The 26,617-nt window shown below is 37.9% G+C and overlaps 2 protein-coding genes across 5 annotated transcripts; one reads left to right on the plus strand and one right to left on the minus strand.

Annotated features, from left to right (window-relative positions):
- Window positions 1-456: 456 nt before the first annotated feature.
- LOC112558549 (3-mercaptopyruvate sulfurtransferase-like) lies at window positions 457-3,656 on the minus strand. Its single transcript, XM_025229058.1, has 3 exons — window positions 2,985-3,656; window positions 1,998-2,156; window positions 457-1,148 (listed from the first exon to the last, which is right to left on the minus strand). The coding sequence occupies exons 1-3, from the start codon at window positions 3,574-3,576 to the stop codon at window positions 1,015-1,017; spliced, it is 885 nt and encodes a 294-aa protein (XP_025084843.1). The 5' UTR covers window positions 3,577-3,656; the 3' UTR covers window positions 457-1,014.
- Window positions 3,657-3,781: 125 nt separating this feature from the next.
- On the plus strand, window positions 3,782-26,425 carry LOC112558522 (tuberin-like). Of its 4 annotated transcripts, XM_025229021.1 has the most exons (38): window positions 3,782-4,307; window positions 5,475-5,561; window positions 5,841-5,951; window positions 6,479-6,558; window positions 6,755-6,819; window positions 7,294-7,426; window positions 7,631-7,679; window positions 7,990-8,115; window positions 8,513-8,586; window positions 8,797-8,923; window positions 9,143-9,286; window positions 9,498-9,641; window positions 10,098-10,201; window positions 10,413-10,494; window positions 10,701-10,856; window positions 12,159-12,287; window positions 12,608-12,730; window positions 12,895-13,007; window positions 13,234-13,345; window positions 13,593-13,718; window positions 13,927-14,079; window positions 14,268-14,457; window positions 14,821-14,914; window positions 15,409-15,511; window positions 15,784-15,899; window positions 17,084-17,236; window positions 17,615-17,768; window positions 17,885-18,152; window positions 18,323-18,628; window positions 18,825-18,874; window positions 19,051-20,016; window positions 20,234-20,320; window positions 20,492-20,675; window positions 20,994-21,133; window positions 21,381-21,459; window positions 22,289-22,315; window positions 24,547-24,638; window positions 25,376-26,425. In XM_025229021.1, exons 1-38 carry the CDS (start codon window positions 4,167-4,169, stop codon window positions 25,607-25,609), a joined length of 5,622 nt encoding a protein of 1,873 aa, XP_025084806.1. In that variant the 5' UTR covers window positions 3,782-4,166; the 3' UTR covers window positions 25,610-26,425. The 4 variants fall into 4 exon arrangements, 2 of the variants coding, with proteins under 2 accessions (XP_025084806.1, XP_025084814.1); XR_003098187.1 differs by lacking the exon at window positions 25,376-26,425 and having other exon boundaries at window positions 20,994-21,068; window positions 24,547-24,582; XM_025229029.1 differs by lacking the exon at window positions 22,289-22,315.
- The last annotated feature ends 192 nt before the right edge of the window (window positions 26,426-26,617 follow it).

Below are 26,617 nucleotides of genomic sequence, written 5' to 3' on the forward strand. Positions count from 1 at the left end.
ACAGGATGAATGCTGAATGAATTTACATTGAAAAATAGTGAATATGGGATATTTATAGCCCTAAAATCTCTTGTCTGAGTGCCTATTACATGATGTTAATATAACTGATGCGATACGTTCTATTATATGACACAATACCAGTGTCTTTTGTTGTGTGATCTCTACCATAGCATTTTATATTTCCTCATAGGAACCAAGTATTACACTACAGGGTAAAGGACCCAAAGACCAGTGACAATAGAAACAGTGAATTCTTAGTGGTTCACCTTGTCCAAGGATTCCAATAGTTCTGCTGGTTTTAACTTTTCCTCATAAATTAGTGGACAGTGCTGCGTGGACAGAAGTTTCCAGGTGCTTTGAAATTGATATGGATAACCACACCACTGCAGAACTACTCTTACACATTGTACACAGTTTTAACATCAGTATCCACAACAGATGCATGCAACAGAGGTGTTTAGCTGCTTCAACTGTTTAATAAAACTGCCACCTGCTGATACAATACAGTGCATATAATAATGTGATGATATTAGAAGAATCTCTGCAGCCTTCTTCTCTCCACTTAAACTATTTTTATTTCCATAAAAACAAACACTAGCATCAGCTTGAAGTCATATTTTAAAAGCATGCTCATTTAGGTACAATGGTATGCACGTAATTGTAAAGATACATTACTCTGAACTCTTCAGACTTGTTTTTTTTTTTAAACTGCTTCTTGTGTAACAAAAGATTTATCATGTATGAGTGAAGAGTTCCAACTCAGATTGACAAAACTCACTAAAAACCAGAGGTTACACATTTCAAACAAATGTAAAAGGTTTGTCATTAAAATAAGTTCAAAAAAGGAAACAATCAACCATGCGCATTGTAAATATGGTATTATAATTATTCTTGAATTACCAAGACAAAGATTAAACATGTCTAAAATCTGATAACATTATGTATCTGAAATTATGTAATGCTGTTCAAATATAGTATTTCTCAAAATAACTTTTACAACAGTGATTGTGATGGTTAGTTGACAGGTACATTTTCCATTTGTTCTGGTTTAGCCCTTTGATACCACTCTGTCCAAGATCCATCATACACAGCTACATCGTCTTTGCCACAAATATAGGCAGCTAAGGCCACAATACAAGCTGATATACCTGAAAATACAGACACGAGAAATGATTAAAGATTATTAGGAAAAAATTCTGTGTAAATACTGCTACAAAATGATGATGTACAAACAGCTGCTGATTGCCCAAACACTGAATGCTTTCGGTGTTGGGAAACAATGTTGCATGGTGAATAGGTAGTCAGTTGTAGATATGAAGAATTAATAATTTTTTAGGGAAGCTAATGTATCATGGTTATAAAAGAGAAGTAAATTCCACAGAATTAATAAAGGCTGAGAAATTCAGGTCCTCTTGAAGGGACGGTACACCTGAACATTAGGCAAACTGCTTGGCTTATTGCAATGTAAACAGAATTGACAATGAACTCTAATATTTTCTGGAGGAATAGCAAAATGTATGCTTCTAGATCATACATAATATGTAAATAAAAACTATGCAAGGGAACTCTCGCCACTACCAACTGCTTCTATGATGGGGGGAGAAACGGGACTTGACCTGCATCACCTTTAGCTGATTCATCTTCTGGGTTTTAGTCAATTCAGCTTCCGGTGTTAGGGTAATTTGGGTTAGTGGGACAATTTAGTTTTGAGTTAACATTTCTCCTTCAGGAAATGAAAAGACTATTTGGCCAGGGAAGGGCAAATGGTGTGCATTTACACAGAAAACCACTGAAAACAGCAGACACACACAAAATCTTTTCTGAGCTGGCTATGCTCTTTTTTATTTACTCTGAGATTTGGCCCTCTAATGCCTTTTGCCTTTTTTACCTGCAGGTGAGTCAAGATGCCTGGCCTATAATCAGGGTTCTCATGTAAAAAAAAAAAAACAACCCCAAAAACCATGAAATGAATCCTTTTCATTCCAACAATCACTTACCAGACCCACAGGATGCTACCATAGGCTGCTTGAGGTCTATTGAAAGTTTATCAAAGAGTTGCTGCAGTTCTTCCCTGGTTTTAAACATCTGCTTTTCAACATCCATTATATCAGGAAATGGCAGGTTCACAGACCCTGGTATGTGGCCAGGCTTAATATCTGGAAATTAAAGAAATCAGACTGCTGGTACATATAATTAACATAATTACCTATGCATGATATTACATTAAGACTGAGCAAATCTCATCCTTAACAGTTAAAGCACACCAAAACTCATTAACATTTGCTGGTTGCTTTCACCACTGTTTGCTTTTGTGTACTATAAAGTAAAGTATTAGAAAATGTTTACTGAACGACAATTCCCCACCATTTGCATTGTTCTCCAATAAGAAAAATGTAAACTTAAAGTAAATTATATTGGTCCAATAACAAGTTAGAAAATTGAAAGACAAAGCAAGTTAAATGTCAAATAAACTAGTGACTATAAGGGCAGTGAAATGTAAATGGTCTATCATATCTAAGGAATGGCATGTGTGAAGTTCAACCTTCTGCCCTTGCTGCCTTTAACTGTTTGGCTTTGAGGGAGTTTACCAGTGACCAAGCGGTTCTTGAACCAGCAGCACTTTGCTCCCAAGTTTTATTCAGAAACCATAAAGCTACCTCCATATCTGATCCTAATCAGTTTAAATGTATAGTTTGTTCTGACTACACTTAACAGAAAATGCACTACTATTTACTTTACTATTAAATAATGAAAGGAACTGTGCCACCAATTTATAGTGGTACTTGACCCTTCTTCCTGGGAATGTGCAAAAGGTCACACTGAATCAGCAGAGGAAGATAAACAGGCATGCATACTAGTGAGCAGATGTGAATGCAAAAGGAAGGGTTAGGGTTAGAAAATAAATTATTATGTGTTAAAGTTAGCATAATATGGGCTATTGCTAGAAGTAATGCTCACTACTGATATATTTTTGAACATCTCACCAGGTCTTGGTTCTGGCTGAGTTCCTTCAAATCGCCCAGATGGTCTGGCATCCACGAGGACAAATTCGCGTTTAGAAAACTGGTTGACCTCAACATCATTAAAGTTCTTTACAAGATTTGGTCTGAAAGTTGCCTTAAATGTTTCGGAAGGTACCTGCACGATATCACTAGTAAGTGGATTGCCTTCGTTGCACCACTTGCGTAAACCTCCTTCAAGCACTGATATCTTGTCATGCCCAAAGGTGCGGAAAGTCCACCAAACACGCTGTGCCGAGAAGACGGGGAAGGTATCGTTGTTGTCATACACAACGACGTGCGTATTGTTGTTGATGCCAAGCTTTCCCACGTACTCTTCAAAGGCTGAGACTGATGGAAGCATATGAGGACAGTAGTTCGCCTTTTGATCCGCGCACTCGTCGATGTCGAAAAACAAGGCTCCGGGTATGTGCCCTGCTTTGTACTCAAGTCTGGCATTTCTGTTTGCAACTGGAAGATGCCAAGATCCATCAAGAACGCGTAGATTTCGAGGTGACAATTTCAGAGCGTCCACGAGCCATTTCACGGTGACTAACGCACTAAATTTACCACTCATTTCCACAGAACGGTGAATGTGAAGGGTACAGACACACCACGGAAACGGGACCAAGGAAGATAACTCATAAATGGTACTGCTCCTTGATTCCCTACATCCCAACTTGTTTTCTCTCTCTCGCTCTCAACGTAAACGCATGCCCTTTACTAACCCTTTCATCTAAAACTTTATAATACCCCCAAACACAAGAAGAAGTTATAATTTATTCTTTCATGCACCACCTTTGGTCTCAGAAGCAAAGACTAGAAGTAACATGTACACGATTATCCGTGATTTAATTGTTGTCATGCAGCTCATTACGATCTGAATGTTGTAGCTGTTTCAATGAAAAATATAATTTTTATCTGTTTACAATTTGCTATGATTAAGCGCTCAAATGACTGCTAGATCACAGCGTGCCGGAGTTGACACAGACTATCAAGATCAACTCGCAGACGTGTAATACGAGTACGAGCAGAACTGTCGCCGTGAGTTCAGTCCCCTGTGATGGAAGGCACAGCAGAAGCGAATGATTCGTTGCTTCAGTTTTCGTCTGCAAGCTTGTGAATGAACCATTTAATGTCGCAGAAACTCGCGCATTTATTTCCAGAATGTCAGGAAGGCCTCCACCAAAGCCCGAAGAAAATTTAAAAGAAAAGTTCATGGGATTTTTCAGACGAAATAAGAATGCGTTACAAAATATTCCAAAATCTTCGTCAAAAGACCTCATGATAACCCCACAGATTTTGAAGGTAACTGTCTTAATAATACCATATACGTAAATAAATTAAGTAAAACCCTAGATATAAGCATAGCGGCAACAAAAGCCGTAATGACGTACTTAAAAATACACTACATTCAGCTTTCAGGTGATTTAAAGAAGGGATGTTAAATAGCCCATGAGGCCTAGGCAATTATAGCCAGTCACTACTACTATATTCTAGAGTCTAGACAACTGTTCAGTTTTTGACACTTTATTTAACTCGCTAGCTTGTTTATAATGAAAATGTGCATTTATCTTCTTCTTTCACCCTATCATGATATTAACATTTCATCCTTGTTTTAAAAGCTCTCTCGATCTCCTCCCCCCCTGGATTTTCATGGTTTTACACTTTGATACAGATATCCACAAGACAAGTTATGCAGTCAACATTTCACAAACAATATTTAGACACCAGTTTTTTTCTTGTGATGTTAAATTCAGATGTATGAATCATCTTAAATTTAGTTTTCTCTTCTTGAAAGATTGGTAGCCTTATGTAGTCCCTTTCAGACAGTGATGTAAGATGACATTACTGTGATGTGATTAATTGGACAACCATATGAAGGTGCATAGATGTTCAGAAAGCATATACATATAGGCTGGTGTTATGGACACAAGGTGTTTTAGAACAAATGCATTATTGAAAGGCAAACATAACACCTAGAACCTTACCTTCTTAAAGTAGGGCAGAGTTTACAACGTAGGTGAGATTTGATCATTAGGTGAGATTTGATCACCATTATCGACTGGACAAGGTACCCACTGTAAGGTATGTCAGGTACATTGCACTGCAGGAAGACCTAGGCTTACAAAGCCAAAATACCCCTGTCACTAAATACCCCTGTCATTAAAGCCAGTTCATTAATGGCAATTCTCTCTCCCCTCTGTTCTGTCTTACTTCCATCATGTAGTTCCACTCCCTTGTATTCAGAAGAGTCACATCCAATACCATTATTCAAGCACCAAAGTTCCCTAGCTTCACCCTGCTGCCTTTGGTGTCAGCATGGTGTCGTGTTCATTTATATGAGTGTTTTGATATCATCTTTTATTGTCAATGTTGTATTCGTTTTATCTTGTACCTTTATGCAGGCACATGCACATGTGCATACACCAATATACATAAAGTTCTGACATTTAAAAAAAAAATTGATCACAGGATATTGGTCAGGAATGTCCAGCAAACAATCGCAAGCGTAATATCAAAGCATTAAGTGATCAGGTCAAGTCCAGACAACTAGAACAGGTAAGAAAAGACCTTGATGTGTGAATGAAGATCCTGATCATGTATATGTAATGTGAGTGTATACCAGTGTATCTTATGATACTATTTATGGAATGTACATAACTAGAATAGGCTAAGTATGTTTAGTTGTTTTTTTCTATTTTAATAATGAAATTGCTAGACTCTGGATTTATGCTGATTCTGATAAGATTTAAAGCTGACGAATTAAATAATGGAGTTTATAAATCTCTATAGTGTATGTCACTACAGATTTTTCTCTCTCTTTTTTTCTTTTTTGAGTGGGGCACTGAAGCTCTTTGGATGGCTACCAAAGACCTTGTGGAGCCAGAGATGGATATGGAGAGCAGGCAGCTGGTTTTAAATTTTCTCCTCTCGTTAATTGAAGGACAGGTATGCAATACAAATGTTGAACTCTGTAAGTCTTCTGACAAGTTGCACTTTTTTTAGCATTGCCATTAAATGTGCTCTTCTGAAGTAATAAAACAAACATGCTGGGAATGAACAAATTTAAAAGCTCCTACATTTCTGGTTTACATGACTTCCTAAAAATTTTTTCTTTACATTGCATAGCGTAGGTTGTTAATATGCCACATTGAAAATGGGCAATCTGTATTACATTTTTGAAAGTGAGCAGTTCTGGTTATGTATAATGCCTGGAGGTGAGCAAAACAGACTGTTAGTGTTTATTTAGGTTTTTTTTTTAGAAGAGTATGTTCTATAATTTCTTCCCTGATATAAGTATAATGGTAGCCAGATATTAATTGCTTTTGTTATGAATAATCAAATATTGATTTGTCAAGAGATCTCCTAGGGTCTGAATTTGTATCAGTTATCTCTTTAAGTCTCACATCATTTGTGCTTTTTAGATCCAGTTCTTGTTAATAATTTTTTTTCGTTTTTTCTGTTTTAAACAACAGCTGAAGACTTTAGGAATGCTTAGGGGTGTCTTCTTCAATGTAATTGAGAATCTCGAGAAACCTGAAGACTTGAGGATAAGGTAAATAACACTAGGTAAAAAATTTAAAAAACACATGCTAACTGTTGTGATACTTTTTGAACAGGTTATTCCACCAGTCCGTGAGCTAGTGCTGTACACTTTAGAATTTGACTTTTAAATTAAAAATTCACTGAAACTATGTGTATTTGAATGTTTATATTGTTTGTACAGTAATTTTTCTTTTTTTACTGTACAGACTTGAGCTTTTTAAGGGACTTAGTGAAAATGGAAAAAACATCTATGATTTTGAGGACAGGGCAGGTGAGTTGCAACTATTGAGAAGTAATAATTAAATTCCTTATTATATTTAGTATATTTAGCTACAGTACCATTTCTTTAATTTTGCAAGTGTTAAGAAGTCAGTTTGTCATGAAGATACAATGTAACTGGACATTAAATGTTATCTTTATTGTTTTATTTTTATGATCTTATAAATATATTTTCCATGTAATGTTTTCTAATGTTTATTAATTATTGAAAATTTCAATAAATTTAAAATGAAAACACAGCTGTTCCTTTGAAGAAGTATTATACAATAATTAATTTTGACAAGAAATTATTTATCTTGTCTGTTTTTTTCCAAACTTTGTTGTTTATTATGAAGATGGTACAAGAGCACCCTTGCTTGTGAGACATTTAGTGTGACATTAATTTCATTCTTTATATTATTCACCTATCCAGTGTGCAGACTGCAACTATGCTGTATCAGTTGAATATTTTTTTTTCTATCTGCAGGTCCTTTCCTGTTGAAACTCATGCCTGATGCTTTGACAGCAGGTTTCATCACAGATTTTCTGTTGATTGTCATCAACATCATCAAGTTTAATGCAGCTTATATTGATGAGGATATTTTGTCTGGGCTAGTTCAGTGAGTTGACAGCATCAGTCAGTTCCAATCACTAGTTTGGTTCTTTTCATTTCCACAATAATAAGATATGAAAGAAGAGATTTTTTTCCTTCTTAAAAACTTTGTTGCATGTATTAGATGCAATGCAGTTTCAGTACGTTAGTGGGAAGTCTATACAGTAATGCAAACAGTACCTCTACAATACCTTATCTCTTTGTTTTGCAGACAGACATGCATGATTCAAAACAGAACTCGATCAGATGAAGACATGAAGGTAACTGTAAAGATCTTTAATCGAGAATCTTATTTTTACTGTGTCATAGAAGTGATGGATGGTCAGTTACACTATTATGTTACACTGCTCACTGTTACATCACAGAATATAATGCAGGGTGTGATTCTAATATTTAGAGTGGTGAGCTTTCAAGTATCTTTTTGTGTTTTGTTTATGTCACCATGCCTCCATGATCATAGTGAAAGAGTACTTAAAGAGATATTTACTTTCATACTTTATGGGCTTTTCCTTATCCTTCTGCTGAAAACTTAATTTTAATAAGATTTTAAAGCATGTGCTTGACATTCAGCTGTGCCAGCAAGTGCTAGATGCAGTCATCTGCTACAGTTACCTGCCTCCTGATTCGCTGCATTACTTTGTGGCTGCTCTCTGCCACATGGTCAGTAAGCCTCGTTTCTGTGAAGAGAGCTGGGAAGTAAGACATAAAAGTTTTTCTTTAAAATGCCTTTGTAAGCAAAGCAAGCGCATTTTGTAGTTTGCATTTTGTCCGTATTTTCCTGAATGCATTTTAGCCTGTGAGTCTGAACTGTCATTCAAGCAAGCAATTTAAAAAAATATTTTTATTTAAAAATAACTTTAATTTCTGAATATGTCTCATGCTGTTATTTTATGATAATAATAAAGTTAACTTATATAGAGCCATATCCCAGCCCTATGGGCAAGCTCAAGGTGCTCTTGATGATTAAAAATATATTGCACAGTTCATTTTAAAACCTGTAATCCTGACTGCAAATGCTCCTATCCATATCGTAGTTCCAGTCATAAAAGAAAGAAGGTTTAAATGTGTCTTCTTTAACCATTGATGTCTGCAGCTTATGAAGAAACTCCTTGGGACACATCTTGGGTGCAAGACTATCCACACAATGTGCTGCATGATGCAAGACAAGTGAGCAGAAAGATTTATGTGACCGATGCTTTTGTAGCATGTTGTATACATAGCTTCTTATCAAAAGTCAAACTGAAATGAAACCGAAAAAAATACTTGCTTCTGTAGGTCATTTTGTCTTCAAGACAGACTTTTTGGGGAGGGGGGATGTACTTTCAGATGAATTCTGTAAAATGCTAATTATATTTCTTTCTGTACTTTGACTTGCAGACAACAGCCAGTGGACTTCATCCTGCTGCGTGGTGCAGTCTTCTTTACTGGAATGGCTCTTTGGGGCTCACGAAGAGTGGCTAGTCTGAAAGACCTTTCATCAGCTGTTCTACCTTCCTTTCTTGAGGTGAGTTTAAAGAGATGTATCTTTACCAGAAGTACAAGATCATAGGCTGGCTTGGTGACCACTTTTCCTCCTTCATGTATTTGTGTCATTAAAAAAGTGGCTAAGCTATGCGAAAACTGTGCTTTACCATGACTTCAGAGAATATTTTTCTAATAAATTTTATAAGTACATAATATTATAATTAAATTTTTTGACTCACTTTTGGTTTTACTACCACAGGTTCTTACATACAGTAATTCCAGTGTGTCATATGAGGTATCATTGAGCATAAGTCGTTTGATCAACAAGTATGGAAAAGACCTGACACACATCACATGGGAAACTGTCTTTAATATCACACAAAGACTGATTCATCAGACAGAGGTGAGTTAAATATAGTTTCATGGCATTACAAATGTACTGAATGTGGTTTAAGAAAGTGATATATATATATAGAATGGAAAATTTAATGTTTGGTGGGGAGATGGAAGTCAAATACATTGATAGCAGATTGCATTGATCGCAAAACAGTAATTTTGATTGAGCAAGACATTATGTGCTGAATTTTCACATTATTTCCATCTTTTACTTGCAGACAATTCCCTCTATGGATCCACGAATAAGCTCAGAAGTTCATAATATGCTTACTGAAATAGAACATCTCCACCAGATGGGCCATTTCCTGGGACCTGCTGAACGAATTTTTGTCATAGTGGAGAGCTGTGGTAGCAAACGGCCGGTAGGGATGGACTTGTAAATGTACAAGCTGATCATGTAGTGTCCATAAAGAAAACCAAATCTTACAATGTGTGCTTCATTATAGAGAAAGAAATAGACTGTACAAAAGTGAGTAGGGGTAAGTTACTATGCCTTACACAAAGGCCAAACTTTGAAAGAATGGTTCAATCCAAAGAAATTAGGAAAGGAACCCACAGTGCTGGTGACTCTAAAGCTCAGTCATTCTCGACAATTATCCTTACCTCCCTCTGCCAGATTGAATCCATCTTTCCTGCTGGACAGAGGAAGTCATCCTTTAAAGTCAGATTATGCAAATACAAATAGACAACCACATTATTGATTGAAGTATTAAAATTAAGGGTTTACGACGCTTTGTGAGTGTATTATGATGAGTTCTTACACATGAAATTTATAAAATACATCTAATACTTTGCTCCATTGCATCTGTGTACACCAGACAGAATCTGTGTGTAAACTCATTGATCACCACATGAAAGATATTCATCCAGGCCAAGACAAGTGGATCCAGAATCTTCACCAGCTGCTAGATAAATTTTTCAGGTGTGCTTCTTATGGCTTTCTTTTAAAATCTTATGGTCATGTGGCTCAACTTCTATTTTCCCAGTTAGCAGAACTGAGTAGAACTGTGATCTTTTTTTCTTCAGCCCTTAACACGATTATGGGAAAAGTGAGAAAGCAGAATGCATTTTCTAACGAAGCAAAATCTTGTAAACCTGATTAACTTACACTTCTTCCAACATTTGATTTGCAGACATGAAACAAGAACTGAAGTGCGAAAGAAGGCCTTGGACATGCTGTCATTTGTTTTGAGCCTTAATAAACATGTGTATGAGGTATGGATGGATTTTTGCAAGTCTAAATATGTGTAGAATGTAACTGTCTATTGTTTAAATTTGTAAATCATAAGTTTATAATCATAAGCATATCAGTTATATAGTGACCTCTCTGTTCCATGTGCATGAACTTTATTATGAGTGGAACATAATGGTGGTGAGTTAGATTATTACTGTTAGAGTTATGTATTCTGTTGTTTTTCTAGGCAGACCTCATTGACAAACTCGTCATCCCATTTTTCTCACACATTGATATGGACCCTGATGTAAAGGTACGTGTCATAGCAGCAGAAATTCTTCTAATCCTTGCTCAGGGTTGTTCCCGGGATGAGTTTTTTGATCTCATCAACATCATAGAAAAGGTAAGCTTGTCTGGGATTCTGTCTTTAGTTATGCTTGTGCTACAGGCAGATTGTGTGACATCCATACAAATGTCTGCATGTTAACATAAACATATTTTTATTTTTAAGTGAAATGGTTCACTTGCCTGTCTGATTTTAGCAGCCAAGGAGAACAAAGTTCATAGGCTCGTGCTCATTAGCTATCTCCTCTCCAGTAGGGTGTATTGATGTCAGCGATTTTGATGCACACGAGGTTTTGTACAATTCGCTACCCTGATTTCAAATAGGAAAAAGATTTGACTCTGTATAAGCAGAACTCCTCTCTATTTCCACAAGAAATGTCCTTCAGTCAGAATGTTGATCTGCTATTTTGACTTAAAATGTTTTGTACTTAAAATCATTATTTTCTGCATTATCTATATTTTTTTTTATTTCCTTAGTGGATACTTCTTTGTTGTAAATGTTTATTGATGACATGATATACTTTTACCATTCAGCTCAGTGCATTAGCCATGAAATTAATAATGACGTCACACATAGCAACAAGGAGACATGAAAGTACCACAGAGAGAGAGTCAGTTTTTGATGGATAAGAGAGCCACTTGAAAAATGCAAATTGGTACAGTTGATAGAAAGGTGACAGCAGTGGAGGAACTTGCACTGAAACCACTTCTCACAATGCACCTCTTAGATGAAGAACCCGGCCCTTGCCACTCAGCCCTTCATCAGTCAGATACCTTGCCACTCTCAGGGAGTCAAATGCTGTGTCAGGACAAGTGAGTGAGTCATCAAAATCAGTCTATGTGATGGATGCAAGGAATCGCTACATTTTAGCTGTCATCAAGTCAAGAGACTTCATGCCGTCATTTCAGACTAAGCAAAATTTTGGTTTACCGGAGGTGATAATATCAACAGACCTGCCGAAGAATCCTCAGCTTTGCCTTACCCATCCAGGCACCAACTGGGAGCAAGAGTGCTGGCCGACTGCTACTCGCAGTCTGCCCTGTTCAATCCTCCCTTCTGGTGAAAAAGCACAGGACAATTTTAACCACCAAACCCTCACCCAACTGCGGGGCCCCTACTTTGTGTTTTGTAATTTTCTCTTTTGCAGAGCATTTTATAGTGGTCTAGTGCAGAAGCACCTGGATTCAGTGGAGCATCTGGCAGCAAGGAGCCCCACTGACCAGGGGCAGTAGTTTGTTTTGTTAGAGAGCTGTTATAACCTCATGGCTCATTTAGGTAGTCTGGTAAGTATCGAAGAAAGAATTTAAAGGAAAACTTAATTTTTCATTGAGATTTACATTTGATGTTTATGCATTGCAGATGATACGGAAACCATTGTTAATGAGCATAGATCACTCAGCAGAGGGGGATGAGATCAGAGTGTTGACCCCGGATCAGAATCATGGGGATGTCAGACTTGCTGTGCTCCAGTTAATAGAGGTTTTTGAGGTAGCTTCTTATACTTGTTTTGTTTTTTTTTTTTTTTTTAAGTCCTTTACATTTGATGGGGAAATTGTACAGTCATCTTTAAAGGCTCAGTTGTTAAGGTGTTTTTAAGATTTTGATCAATATATTGTATACATGTATATCATAAACTTGAAGTTTTGTATCATCTTGGCTGATTTTCACTTGTAAAATATAAAACTTAAAAAAATTTACAGACTTTCCTAAAACAAGCTTTATTTGGATATAATTACTTTGAAGTGTTTGCTGCCGTGTTTATGTAGGCATTGCCATTTCTATAACATTAAATTTACTGTGTATTTCAGCATAAGCTGTATACAGCACCCCCAACCCATTGCAAACGTCTGTATGGAATTCTTATTAGCCACATGCAGGCACAGTATGATCACAGCTACAACACTCCACTAGCTGCAGCTATTCGGAAAGCAGTAAGCAGTCTTTTATTCTTCATTTTGCAGTTTGCTCATGTTTGTGCACTAGCAAACAGTTTATGTTTATCATTCAGGTGCCTAACTCCATCAGTTTTCACTTGTGGTGTTTTCTTTGAAATAATTGGAGACTCAAGAACCTTGCTGATGGATTTATATTGCAGGTACTGGAACTACTGCTTCGGTTGAGGGCTGACAGTAAGCACAGAGTGGGATTAATTAACCGCCATGGTGGTAATGGCTGCACATACAGTCCGTATGCTGTTTGTGTTGAAGTGTGAGTCTTACGTCCATGTTCGCATAATCTGATGTTGTTTGGTTTTCCACTTAAGCCCAGTAATTCTTGTAAAGGCATTTGGGTTTTTATGGTTTTTGGTGTGTTGAAGTGACTCAAGCAGTTTGAAATGACATTTTAAGTCACATCATGTTTGCTATGTTAAATTTTTCATTGCCACAGATAGACCTAAAAAATTATGTTCATATGGAATTTGTTTCTCTGACAGTGCAATCCAGTTTCCCACAAGTCCCATTCTTGCCGGCCAGTCCCTGTCTCACATGTTTACCATGATTGACTACACTCAGACAATGGAACTCTATATTCGCTGCCTACAGAAGGTTAGTATTGATTGTTATTACACTTAAAATCTTATCACAGATCTGGGTCTGTTTAAAATGTCCACTGAATGGATGAAAGAAGTAGAAACAAACATCTGTTGATACACATCATTTACAATGGAAAATAGATTTTGTGACTTATAAGTATCCTCTGGCCTACTTATTAGTACATTTATTACTAAGATGCTTAATTTTTAATGTTTGAAAGGGGTTAAAGTGCTTAAGTGTTTGTCACATTTTTTGACAGGAAACAGACTGGCAGGTGTTGAGTGTTTTGTTGGCAAGACTACCATCTGTTTTAGAGAACAAAACCCTAGTGTTGTCTACTCGGGGCACACTAGTCTATGACCTGTGCGAACGGCTCTGTCACATGGTACGTGTTGATTTTCTCCCCCACCTATCCAGCACCATTAATTGTTTTTCCTCATTATTTATATTCTGTTGAATTCTTTATGTGTATATTTGCCCCTTGATTCAGGCTACTCAATGATAATACATTGGAACCAAAGATTGAGGTAGATATGATAAAAAATATTCACACAGTTGTATAAGTGCAGCTCTATTTGTGTGTGTGTGTTCAGGTAATGTTTCAGATCAGCAGTCAGACTAGAGGTTTTCCAAGGCAGCTTCACAATGTGCCTGAGGGCTTTAAGCGGTCTGACTTGGACAACTGTCTACTTCCTGTCATTGCTGCCATGGTAACCTATCACCAGTTTCTGGATAAAAACAAACAGGTATTTCAATTTCTGGGTTAATTTGATAAGGCAGTTTATTTAATTGTATGTTACATACCTATGCTAGAAAAAGTTGCACAAAAAGTAAAGTAGTGTATACATTTGAATATTATTAACAAAAAAACAACAAACCCATTGCATCTTGTTTGACTGTGGGACATTGATCATTATTTGCTGTCTGCTGGCAGTATGAAGTGGTCAAGTGTCTGGAGTTTGGTTTAGTGTCTGGTGTGGCAAAAGTCTGTGTGACAACATTGCGCATCTGCTCTCTTGAGATGCAAGACCTCATGATGCGGCTTCTGCCTTCAATCCTTTTGTCACTGACCAAGATTGCTGCCACCATGGCGATGGCCATCCCAGTGCTGGCCTTTCTATCTGGTGAGATTTTTTCTCCCCCCCCCTCGCTTTCCTCAATATTTATCCTCCTGTTGTAAATAAAAATCATTGCGAAATAAGGAAGTAGCTCTCTAACTTATTCTGTTGTCTGATGAATGACCAGTGGTCATTTTAAGGTTTATGTAACACCGAAGCAGCTGTAAGCAGTTGTCTCCTTTGCTTTTAGCAGTTTGATGAGTGCAATGCCCATACATGGCAGTGCACAGAGCAGTGCATTAAGTGTTAAAGATGTTTTGTGAATATCAGAATAACTGTGTTAAAGTGACTTATTGAAAAGGAAAGGCTAAATTCCTTGTGATACTTCATTATAACAGCATTTTTGGTCCTTTTTTCTGTGGCTACAAGGTTTGGTGCGGTTACCACAACTGTATGCAAACTTTGTCGAAAATGAATATATGAGTGTATTTGCCATAGCACTCCCATACACCAATCCATTCAAGTGAGTTTTTATTTATTCATGCCAAAGTTACTAATGGCTTATTTGTTCTGCTGAAAATCTGGGCGGTCCAGTGGGGCAACAGTTAGCACCTGTCACCAATACAGTGAAGATTGGCTGTCTTGGGTTCAGCTCTCGTCTCAGGCATGCTGTTCTTTCTCTGCATGTAACATCTGTTTACAGGGCTGGCTGCCTTGCTGTGATTTAGCCTTAGTTGGTGGCTTGGTGTAAAACATCAATTCTCCTCCCCCCTGCTCAAAATATAAGACTTTTACTGTTATTCCTGAGGATTCAGTAGATTTATTTTGTTCCCTCATTTTTTTGATAGTTTACAGTCATATAAGAATATGCTATTTACCATAATCTCCCACTAAAAAAAAAAAAATGCTTCAAGTTGTTGATATGGATGTTTGCAAAGCTGATATTTTGTGTCATGCCAGAGGAGATATGAAGTCTTTGAAAGATTCACACATTTGACATACCAGCATGTTCCACAGGTTCAGCCATTACACAGTTTCTCTGGCACACCATGTGATTGCCATCTGGTTCATTCGTTGCCGCATGCCCTTCCGAAAAGGTTTTGTCAAATTTATCCAGCGGGTATGTGCAGTCATTCCCTGTATTTTGTGCTTAGTTTGCATTCTTATAACAATTCTTGTTTTCATGCATAGAGAGAGCCTTTCCAAAATCGAGCTGGGGAGGTGGGGGAAATATGTTTAAAAATTTCCCCATGTTACATCTTGTTTAAAATTTTTTAGTTTAAAATGTTCATTTCTTTGGTATCAAAAAGGAAACAGTTTTAGTAAAGGCACGTTAGTTGCCAGAATAGAATCAGACAGCTTCTAGGATTGGTCACAAACTATTTGCTTTAGGGTTTGAGCCACAACATGACACAGTTGTTTGAAGAGAACAGCTACCTGAGGCTTAGTCAGCAAAACCAAGACTCTAGCCATCGCAACCGTTCAGGATCAGAAGGAACTTCATTCAGGTAATTTTTTTCTTTGACTGTACCAGATGAAATGACCATAGGAGATAACATGTTACACTAGCTCTTTAACCATCAAAAGGTTGTCTTTCTGACGGCAAGCTAGCACATGCCTAGCATGCAGATCATTCCACTAGTCAGGTGAGCAACTTCCCTGTAACAGCATTTATGACACCAGACTTCTTTTCCTCAAGAAAAGATCTGTTTTTCAGCAGGGTCAACTGTGTTACAACTTTTTCACATTATAGAGAATTATGCATTTTTTTGGTCAGAATTCTTCTGCCTCCAGACTTTTTTTTCTTGAGGAAAGACGTGCTTCAATTGACTGTATCACCTGTGCCAGGCTTTTTATGCTACAGAGAATTTTATGTTTTTCATCAGAATTCTTGTGACTCTTGTCAGTCGGTGTTGCCTGTACTACAGTTTTGCCACTGCAGAGAATTCAGCATGTATTTGTAAGAATTTTTGTGATACTAGACTTCTTTTCCATGAGAAAAGATGTGCATTGACCAGTCCATGTAGCCTGTGCTATAGGTTTTTACCGCTACAGAGAATTTTACATTTGTTCGTCGCAATTCTTTTGATGCTAAGACAACTTTAAGATGGTTAAACTCACTTTAAGAGCTACTGTAATCCTTTATCTCCTAAGGTCATGTCATTTGGTAAATCTCAGAGAAAGAGAACTTACTCTCAAATTTCTTTTTTTGTTTGCTTTAACATGTAAGCATATATGTCGTAAGGGTAACAATGGTATTTTCAGACATCCGGTTTGATTTTAAGTTACAAATTATTTCTGTCCATCTTTACACAGCACATCAACACAGGGCTAGGGTTAGAACTTACTCTAAATATTTCATTTTTGTTTGCTTTAACATGTAAGCATATATGTCTTAAGGGTTAAGATTGTATTTCAGACATCTGGTTTGATTTTAAGTTAACACACTGGGCCTGGATGGACACTATAGTGGTCATGCAGCCTCAATACTCTTCCTATGCTCACTCCCATGTTAAGTCATAGGTAGTTAGAATTATGGTAAATAGCCTGGCTTTACTGAGTTTGTGAAATTGGTCAATAAGAGCATTATGTTTTCTTTCCTGTATGTAAGTACAAGTATGTGTCTCACCTTCTGGTACCATTCTGCTTCATATTCCATGTTTGCTACCATGATTTTTGGGAATGATTGCAGGAGGCGTTTTCAGTCCAGTTCTGCAGCAATTCAGAAGGATGTGTTGCCACCAGTGGATGAGAAAGTGTCTCAATTCCACAAGGAGCTGAGAGAGACATGTCTGGATGTGATGTCTCGATACTCATTTGGAAACATGTCTAATAATTACCACAGGTAAGTGATTGGAAATGCATGACACTAAGAAGAGATTAGCTGTTATAAACTTGGTAAAACTGTGTTGCATATGTATCATGGAAAATTATCTGAATATTACCTTTAATATGCTCCTGCTTTTAGTGGATTTGATTGAAACATTATTGATGCTAATATTTGACTCCTCAGTTACATAAATATTAATGTGTTTATCTTTTGTTTTTTGTGCTTGCAGGTGTGTGTGTGTGTGGATCAGTTTAGACATATCTGTTAGAAAGCATAGAAAACGAAGAGTTCTCAAATGATGAAACGTGTAAGAAATAAGAAAATTTATTGTTTTAACAGCTAGATCACAGCTGGAATGTAACTATTTCTTTTTGTCAAATACCATGTGGGCAGGTCAGCTATGGCACAGTTTCTGCTTGCGGATGGGCCATCAGAAACTTGGATTGTTGGCAACAAACTTGTCACCATTACCACCAGTGGTAATCGTAGCAAGAGCAGTAACTCTGGTCTCTGTAGCAGGTGCCTCACTTCCCTGCAGCAGCCACAGGTAATCTCTAGAAAGTCAGCAGTAAATTCTTTTGTTCCGAGGTGTTCTGTTTGCATCATTGGAATAAAGGTTGCTCAGAAGCTTGTGCCATGGACCAAAATGTCTTCTTATTTCAGGATGAAAAGCAAAAAATAAGGCAAGAGAAGAGGAGGAGGCATAAATCAGCCATACTCTATCGCAGCACCAGTGAGATACATGGAGAGTCTTCAAGTGTTGGTGTTTTTGGTTCTGGAGGATCCAAAAAGGGTGATGATGTTCTGGCCCGCTGCACACGGGATGATCTTAGTCTGCTGAGCGACCAAACTCATGATGATGTTGCGGTGCAGACTGGCAGCTCACTCACCTCGGGGGCTGATTCAGACACCCTGGAGTCCATGCTTCTTGGTGAGTTTTGAAAACTACATTTAACTCCACTCATTTTCTTTTTTTTTAATTTTGTAAAGTACTTGATAAAATTTATGCCAATGGCTTAATATAATGTTAAATTTGCTTTGCCTTCTAGACAGCCACTTTACATCTAACACCAATTATCCATCACTTTTTGTGTGTGTTAGGCATGAAAAGCCTGGCAGAAAAGAAAAGTGTGATCACAGCAGATCCTTGCCCTTGCTGGTGTGAAGGCTGGGCAGAAATCCTCATTCGTGGTCCAAGCGGCAATGTTGCATGGGTCATGCGCACCGAGAACGAGTATTCCCAGTATGCAGGCCATGGTGACCCTTCCATGCATGATATTATGAATCTGTTTACATCTGTCAATTCCAAATCTCCAGATTCTGACAGCACAAGCAAACTGGACAGCGGAAGCCTTGGGGAGGAAGAATATGAATCGGTGCATTCCTATATTTTTGGCTTGGAAAAGCGTAAGTGCTGCATGCTGTGTGATTTAGCTTTGTTTAGCTTTTAGCCTGGTGTTGTTATTGTTTGTCACATTTCATTGTGTGTTTGTGTTTGTGTTTGCATGCATTTGTACATGTTAAACTTTTCCTGTTTATCAAAGAGTTCTATTTATCAATGATGTTAAAATATTGTTGGTTTTTCATTTTTGAACCATTTCAGGGTCTTCTTCCCCAGAAGCAGACAAAGTGGACAATGACCTCAGAGAAGAAGTGAGTGTGTTGCTGTCATTTTTTTTCATTCATTTCTTTTGTACTAAATAAACATCTCATTAATACGACATTTATTTTGTGTAACTCATTCAATCTGATAGTCATAAGATAATCCTTGCAACTCTTTTCAGTTGTTTATACATAGCCTTCATTATAGTTGTTTTTGTGTTTGTTAGAATTCTTCAGTAGGGGCCGTTTCCACTTCATCTGTCTCCAAGGAGATTGAGATTCCAGGCCGTGATACCATGGTCAGAAGCAGTTCTTCTCCTTCTGTTCTAAGCAGTTCCTATGATGATACATCTCCACTGGGGGTGACAGCAGCCCTTGTGTCACCTCATTCAAACAAGCCTGACATGGAGGCTGTCACAGTTAAAGTTGATGTCTCAGAATCTCGAGTCATGTCTGCTGCAGGAAACTTTGAAGGACTAGAGAAATCGACCCCAACCTCTGTGGTTTCAGGAGAGGGCAAGGAGTGCTACTTTGTCCCAGATGCAAGTTTAGAGAGCAAAGAGGAAAAGAATATACATGACAAAAACAGAAGTGCTGCTGACCGAACAGGTGGTGAGGAAAATTTGGATGCTTATTGCAGTGATGAGGCACAGGCTTATGCCGGCAGTGTTGTTGGTGAGAGGGGACATAGGATGAGCAGTAGTAGGTTACAGGTACAGCTAGAGGAATTTGACAGGAAGCAGGAAGAGAAGTGTGGAGAAAAATCTGCAAGTGCTCATACTCCATCAGAACCTACCACTCCAACAAACCCACCCGAGTCCTCTCCCCTTCAGGAAGTAAAGAGCTCAGGCATTGTCATTGTAGCACCACATACACCATCCAGAAGCACTGGTCACAGGCAGGTTGTAAACACCATTCGAAAGTCTTTACCAATGACTTCACCTGACAGCTCAAGTTCCTCATCCACACAGGATGAGTTAATGGAGCTGAAAAATATCAAGAAACGAGGGCACACTATTGCTGTCATGACTCGTGCGGAAGCAAATCAGTTTAAAGAGGCAGACTCTGGGGCAAAAGCTGGTGGTGGTGTAGGCAAGAGCATGGTGACACCGGCACAGATCTTCTTGCAGCTCTACTACACTTATCCAGTGACTACTTCACAGGACTTACCTCTGCATCTACCTAAAACTGAGGTGGGTAGTTTGTGACAAGCTAGCCTGTAGCATACGTATGTGAGGCAAGTGTGGGTTTGAAGAGAGGACTGGTTACTTTTGAATTGAAGTAGTGTGGTATGGACGGAGTGGTTTGGTACCTTAGCAGTTCTGTGTATTTTAGTCTTAAATTGTCTATTTTAATTGACGCTGTTTGTTGCTTCTTTTTAAATGTTATCTGTTTTTTTTTTCCTTACAGACATTTGAACGTGCACTGATGATGTTGGATCACATTTATCCACACGAGACTCATAAAATTGGGGTTATCTATGTAGCTGAGGGTCAGGTAGCTTGATAAATTCTTTGCTTACAATTTCTCTTGTCCATTTGTGTCTATGTCGATAAAATACCACCCATCCTTATCTATCTCAAACTTCTCACCCATTATCGATCCACTCATGCAAACCTCCATCAATCATCCTTCATGTCTAATACTTGTGTCTTTGTTACCCTTCAGGCAGACGATGAAAAAGCGATTCTTTCCAATGTACATGGGTCCTCAAGGTATACAGAGTTCATGCTGGGTCTGGGGGAGCTGGTCCAGCTGGAGGATGTGGACCAGTCAAGAGTTTATCTCGGTGGCCTGAGTTACCCCATGGATGGCAAGTTTGCATGCACCTGGAAGGATGAGTCCATGCAAGGTATGACCTTCAAGGATTAAATTCAGTTTCAGCACATCCCAAGAAACTGTTTTTGGCCTTTTGAAAAATAATAGCTGCAGTCATATTGATATTTTGGTGCTGTTTGCTGTCAATGTTGAACATGCAGTTTTTGATGCAGCATGAAGACTTTTCTTCCCTTGATGCATGTCACTTATAAACACACAAGGAAAGCATGAAAACAGATTGTTTAAGATGTACAATTTTTTGGGGGGAGGCAAGACTGTCACCTTGTTATACACATTCTTTAGGGTAACTGCAGCCTCCAGGTCTTGTTGACACTTTCTTTTTATTTGGCAGTCATTTTCCATATTGCTACTCTGATGCCTAACAGAAAAGAGGATCCCAACTGCAATTCAAAAAAACTACACATTGGTAACGACTTTGTTACTATCGTGTACAATAATGGTGAACAAGATTTCAAACTAGGCACAATCAAGGCAAGTTATTGCCCACCTCAAGACTATTTGAACTGTTTTTGTCGAATTTTCTTTATAGTTAAAGCTTGATGAAAGAAATAAAAAAAAGAGGCACGATGGTATTTTAGTTGTGAAAAACTTGGATAGTTATACCGCAGAAGTTATCAAGTGCTTTGAATATCATTAATTTCCTCATAAAATTACTGTTATATGCTAAGTTGCTTTTCTTCTCATTTTTTGCTGACCATTGCTTATTTTATGTAAATAGGGCCAGTTTAATTATGTGAACATTGTCATTCGTCCCCTGGACCATGGCAGTAATGCAGTCACCCTCATTGCGAAGCAAGGTAAGCATTACAAACTTTAGACTTCTCAGTCTCCGCTTAACCTCTCTTTTTTTTTTTTTTTTTTTTTTTTTTTGGTTTAATGAAGAGGATTTACTTTTAAGTTAATTTTATGATGGTAGCTCTTCACAGTCTTCAGCTGAAACTGTAAATGATATAGAAAATTTTGCAATTTCATCAGGGCAATGTGAAAAACAATATAATATCCTGCAGCTTTTGTGACACCTCTCATGTATCTGCCTCATTTTGCAGAGACAATATTCAGGGTGTGTACCCAAAAAGTACTTTTCAGCAGTGTATGCATATTTTCAAGCATATGTACAGCTTATTAAGTTGCATCATGCACTCTGTGGAGGCAAGCACCTGCAAAGACATTGCCATCAAAATCAATTGCACGTGGGACTACAATTGTTAGTTGAATTTAATGAGATGCAGCAGATGGCGGCATTAATGTTCATCAAGGAAAATGATAAAGCAAGACAATGACATAACAGTGCTGCACACATTTTTATCTCTGTGTATACCGCATAATGTCAACATTCAAAGATGTGGTTGGAAAGGAGTCAATCACATTCATCCTTTACATGCAGGCAGTGCAATGCAAAGTAAAATGAAACATGAGTGGGTGGGATACGAGTGAAATATTGTAGTTGCTGGTTAAACTTTGGGAGTGGCAAATAATAGCGTTGCCATTACCAGTAATAGCATTTTCCGAAACACTTATCTTTTGAAACCCCTCTCATCTTCAAAGCTATGCCAGATTTTTACGTTAATTCACTATGGTTGATAAGGATTGTTAAGTCATTTTTTTCGATTTAATCTTTTGTCCTAGAATCCTTTGTGGACACAATATCAGCAGGTATGTGAATGTTACATGGTGTTCTTTGGTGGCACTGCTTGAAATTGCAGATATGGTTGGTCATGTAGGGCTGAGCTTGAGTTAACATTCAGTCACAAGCACTATGTTATGAGAGGCAGGGACATGCAGTACCTTTGGATGTGTTTTGTCATGTTGGAGATGATCTAGTGCCTCAGAATGAGAGACAGTGACCTGTTGAACACCATAATTACATTTTATATGTTGTTAAATTATCATAGTTTAAATGAGAATTTTTTTTTTTTTAGTTGGAGCAGTTGTGGCTGGAGTTTGAAGTTTTCATGAAGAAATAATAATTTCTTGTTGTCATGATCAAGTCATTATGTGATTGCTTTTGCATGGCATGGGCTGTTATCTGCCTGCACCACAAGGCCAGACACCAAATTGTTGAGCTCTGCCTACGAAAACTATTTTCCAAGCTTAGTTTCCTGGTGCATTAGCAACTTCTTTCGAATGTCCTCGTGCTTTTAGTAAATGTTTTACCGTGGTTCACATTTTATGTAGAAGTTTACATTTACTGTATTGTCAAATGTGAGCACAGCATCCTTTAAAGAAGCATTGCTAGTGGTCAACATCAAAATTACTTTGAGAATTTTTTTATTATTTTGGATTTATTAAACTACTGTGCGAATTAATAGAAATAAAGACTTCAATAAGGGTTGTTCCGTCAAATTAGCTTGAGATTTTAATGGGATTTGGGATGCATCTTTTGATTTGTCAAACTCTTAGACAATGACTCCCAGAGTCCTGACATAGTCTGCTGTGTGTTGTAGATACTGTACCAAAGATTCAAATATCTCTCAATGGCCATACTGCAGGCGCACTCAAAGGACTCTCTATTGTGGAACTTGGTGAACATGTGATGTCCGAGCGTGGAATGACCTGTTCTTGGTCACTTAATTTTCTCTCATTGTCTTGACTGCTGTAGCTAGGATAGCTGTTGGAGCTATCTTCTCTGTTGCTTGGCTTTAATTGTTGTTCTGACCTCGGTAAAACTGACCAGGAGTATCTTGTGGACAAGTCTTCCTTTGCTAACTTTTCAGCTGCCTCATTTCCAGGGCTGTTGCAACGATAGGGAATCCTCTGTAAGAATGTTTTGTGGATTGCTGCAGTCTGCTTAGGGCTGATGCAAGGCCATTCATTTCCTTCTTTTTCTTGGGAGGTCTTTGAAGCCAATTACTATTCCAAGACTGGAACTGACAGCAGCCATTATTTCTGTTAAAGTCAGCAGTCTTCTGATGTGACCTCTACTAATCATATCACTGAAGTGTTCTGTGTAGACAGCAAAAGTTGTGTTGGGCTGTCTGTCAAATGACATTCATATCTTTGTTGCAAATGGAATACAGGACATTTACTATAACCACAGCTTTAAGAATTCCTTTACCCTTCTCATTGTCATGTATTTACAATTCCTGGATCAAAGGAGTAAGAAATGTTCTTGATGGTGCTGTCTTTTGGAAAGTAGGGGAGGGATGTCAAGTAGTGTAATGGTTAAAACACTCCCTTAAAACAGTGTAGTCAGTACCAAAAGGTCCAGAGTTCCCAGGACACTCAGTATGTGATGCCTGCTTGAAGGGCAGGCCATCAGCGGTTTTCTCTTGGAGGAGTTTTCCTGCCTCACCATCCCTATCCTATTTTATTTCATAATCACCTCAAACCAACTAGCCCACCGTTCTTGGGCAAGAGATACCAGGCTGTTATTTTCGCTTTTGAAATTGTCAGACTGATTTTTCTTTAGATTCTGTTTAAATGTAAATTTGTTGAGGTACCTTGTTTATGCAAAAATATTTGTTTATTTACACTGATAAATGATTTTAGTTTGTGTCTGTTAAATTCCTTTGCTGAACTGTGTTTTCATGTGTGGTCTGCATATAGAGAGTTAAGCCCTTTTTTATAATCACCTGCACAGTTCTAACCCTCTGTCAAACCTGTCCTTCATAAAATATGTAACATTTTTCTGTATGTTCAGGTATATCATTAATGTAATATTCTGTGTGTATGCATTTTGGATGGCATACCATTTTCTTTAGCTGTACAGTTCTCAAGTGCAAACAATTTAAACATATATTCTAAACAAAAATCTGTGTAAAGAGTTTGGTTGTAAATTGTCTCTCATAGAACCTGATGTTAAGAACCAACCATCAATTAGGTAATTTAGTACATGCATGCTCGTGATTAATGTAGTCTAGTTGCTTTCAATGGTAATTTTTCAGATATTGCTGACATCCTTGGACACACTCATCCAAAAATAGTATCGGACAAAAATCTAGCATTGCTAGTACGGCAGATTGCAGTGCACTGTAATGTGAGTAGCATCCTTTGTACCTATGTTAACAGCATCCATTAACCTGTCACAGATGCAATCTTGAATACTGGGCAGGGAAGATTCAGTAAAAGTTGTAATCCAAATTGCAAAATTAATCATGAATTTTACGATATTTACCCATTAACTATGGTTGAAAAAAGTGAATGACCATGAAGACATGGGTAGAGGCTGCCTTAGACACCACCTGAAGGCCAGGTGGATGGGAGTGTTGGTCAAGTTTTGCTGCCCAGAGGGATTGGAGGGGCCACACCCACCCTCCCAGTAGGCTGACCCTAGCACCACAATCAGTGCTATCGTCCAGCATGGCCGGGCATCCATAGCACATTAGCCCTCGTACTGGGTATAAAAAGGGAAGGGAAAAGTGCAGCAAGAGAACTTTGGAGACACAAGTTGCAGCACTAACAGCTGAAATCATCATCGTCTCATCCAGCGGCCCAGTTGAGGACTTGACTGAAAGTTTGCCTAGTTTGCTCTGTTAGGCAGTGGTTTCAGAGCCAGCAAATAGTTGCCATAATAAAGGTATCAACATCCTACAGCTATTCTCTTTACAAAGTGTGTGGTAGGTTACCCAGTTACAGACACAGTGCAGGTGTAGGCGGCAGATTATCGGATGTTTTTTCTCCCAGCTGGGGTGTATAAACAGGCAGAAATTGTCTGTTCCCCTTGCTGTTGTATGATAAGCTATCAGACTATCAGACTTTTTTTTTCCCTCCCAGCTGGCGTCCATGGTTCTACAGCGACAACATTCCCAGCACCATGAACCTTTTGCATCCAACTGGCTTGAGCGACTGCGGAAGATCAAACGGATCCGACAAAGTGTGATGGAGCATCTAAATGCTGGAGCAGCCACCAGTGGCCAGAACTATGGGTGGAGACATGGGGTTAGCTCCATGGATAACCCAGAAATGCTTTCACGATATATTATGGAAGACTTTACTGATTATGTGTAGATCTCTTGCCTAAAGATATTGCAGAGGAACTCTTTACTGGCCAGAAAATATTACTGCATCATTGTACATTTTAGCATGTTACCTATTCCATAAACTATGGCACAGGTAGTGGAGAACATGGTCAGCTATGGCTGGTTTAATTATGAAAACATTGTCATCTGGAGACATTTTGGATGATCAGTATGAATGTGAATTGAGAAACGTGCATGTTCTCATTGCTTGTTTATCGGTACACTTTTTTTATTTGTGTGAAACCTACCTCCTCTCCCTAAATTTTATTGCATTTAATGTCTTCTTTATGCGTACAACCAGGTAACTGAATGCTGTTACCACAAGCTGCTACAAGGTTTGGTTGCTTTGAGATTGTTCCAGGTACAAGAATCAAACACACTTTTTTCTAGATGATATTCAAGTGTTGCATGTTCATTAATAGAAGAAAGAAAATGTCAACACTAACAAGCTGTACCTCAACATTTAAACATTGTGGACTATTGATAGTGTTGAACTGTCAAATTATCCTTTTTCTAGAGCATGTGCATATATGTAAAATTTTGAAATTGGTCTAGCTTGACTGCCCTGCTCTAGTCTTACTTACTAATGTGTTGCTGTACAAAGTTTATTTATTGCTTTTCACATTAGATGGTAACCAGATATAGAGGATGGTAGTTCAACAATTTTTTTGAAGTAAAAATGATTGCTCTTAGTCTGGCCATTCCTCTTTTGGACAAAACAGTTTTGTATTAATATTAAAAGTGGAAAAATATATAAATAATTATGTGTAACAAAATAAAACATTATCTATGGCTATTATATGCACTTTGCTAGTGTTTGTTTTAGATAATTATATCTCTGGCAGTTGGTTTTGGATCAACGCTTAATAAAGGTATGTGTGATATCGCGAGGAGAAACACTAGAGGAATTGACTTAAATGGAGACGTAACAAGCCTTGTTATCTTTACATAATTTGCCGCTGTGCTTATTCTGACATCAGTTATAAAATAACACTGA

Source organism: Pomacea canaliculata, linkage group LG1 (assembly GCF_003073045.1).
Source record: "Pomacea canaliculata isolate SZHN2017 linkage group LG1, ASM307304v1, whole genome shotgun sequence".
NCBI lineage: Eukaryota > Metazoa > Mollusca > Gastropoda > Architaenioglossa > Ampullariidae > Pomacea > Pomacea canaliculata.

Excerpts from the sequence above, each read along its gene's own strand:
- LOC112558549 (XM_025229058.1), bottom strand. The coding sequence starts at position 3,576 with ATGAGTGGTAAATTTAGTGCGTTAGTCACCGTGAAATGGCTCGTGGAC. Across the intron at positions 2,157-2,984 it reads TCAGCCAGAACCAAGACCTG|ATATTAAGCCTGGCCACATA; the intron begins GTGAGATGTTCA and ends TTTAATTTCCAG. Across the intron at positions 1,149-1,997 it reads GGTAGCATCCTGTGGGTCTG|GTATATCAGCTTGTATTGTG; the intron begins GTAAGTGATTGT and ends CTGTATTTTCAG.
- LOC112558522 (XM_025229021.1), top strand. The coding sequence starts at position 4,167 with ATGTCAGGAAGGCCTCCACCAAAGCCCGAAGAAAATTTAAAAGAAAAG. Across the intron at positions 14,915-15,408 it reads CCATACACCAATCCATTCAA|GTTCAGCCATTACACAGTTT; the intron begins GTGAGTTTTTAT and ends CATGTTCCACAG. Across the intron at positions 18,153-18,322 it reads CCTGGAGTCCATGCTTCTTG|GCATGAAAAGCCTGGCAGAA; the intron begins GTGAGTTTTGAA and ends TGTGTGTGTTAG.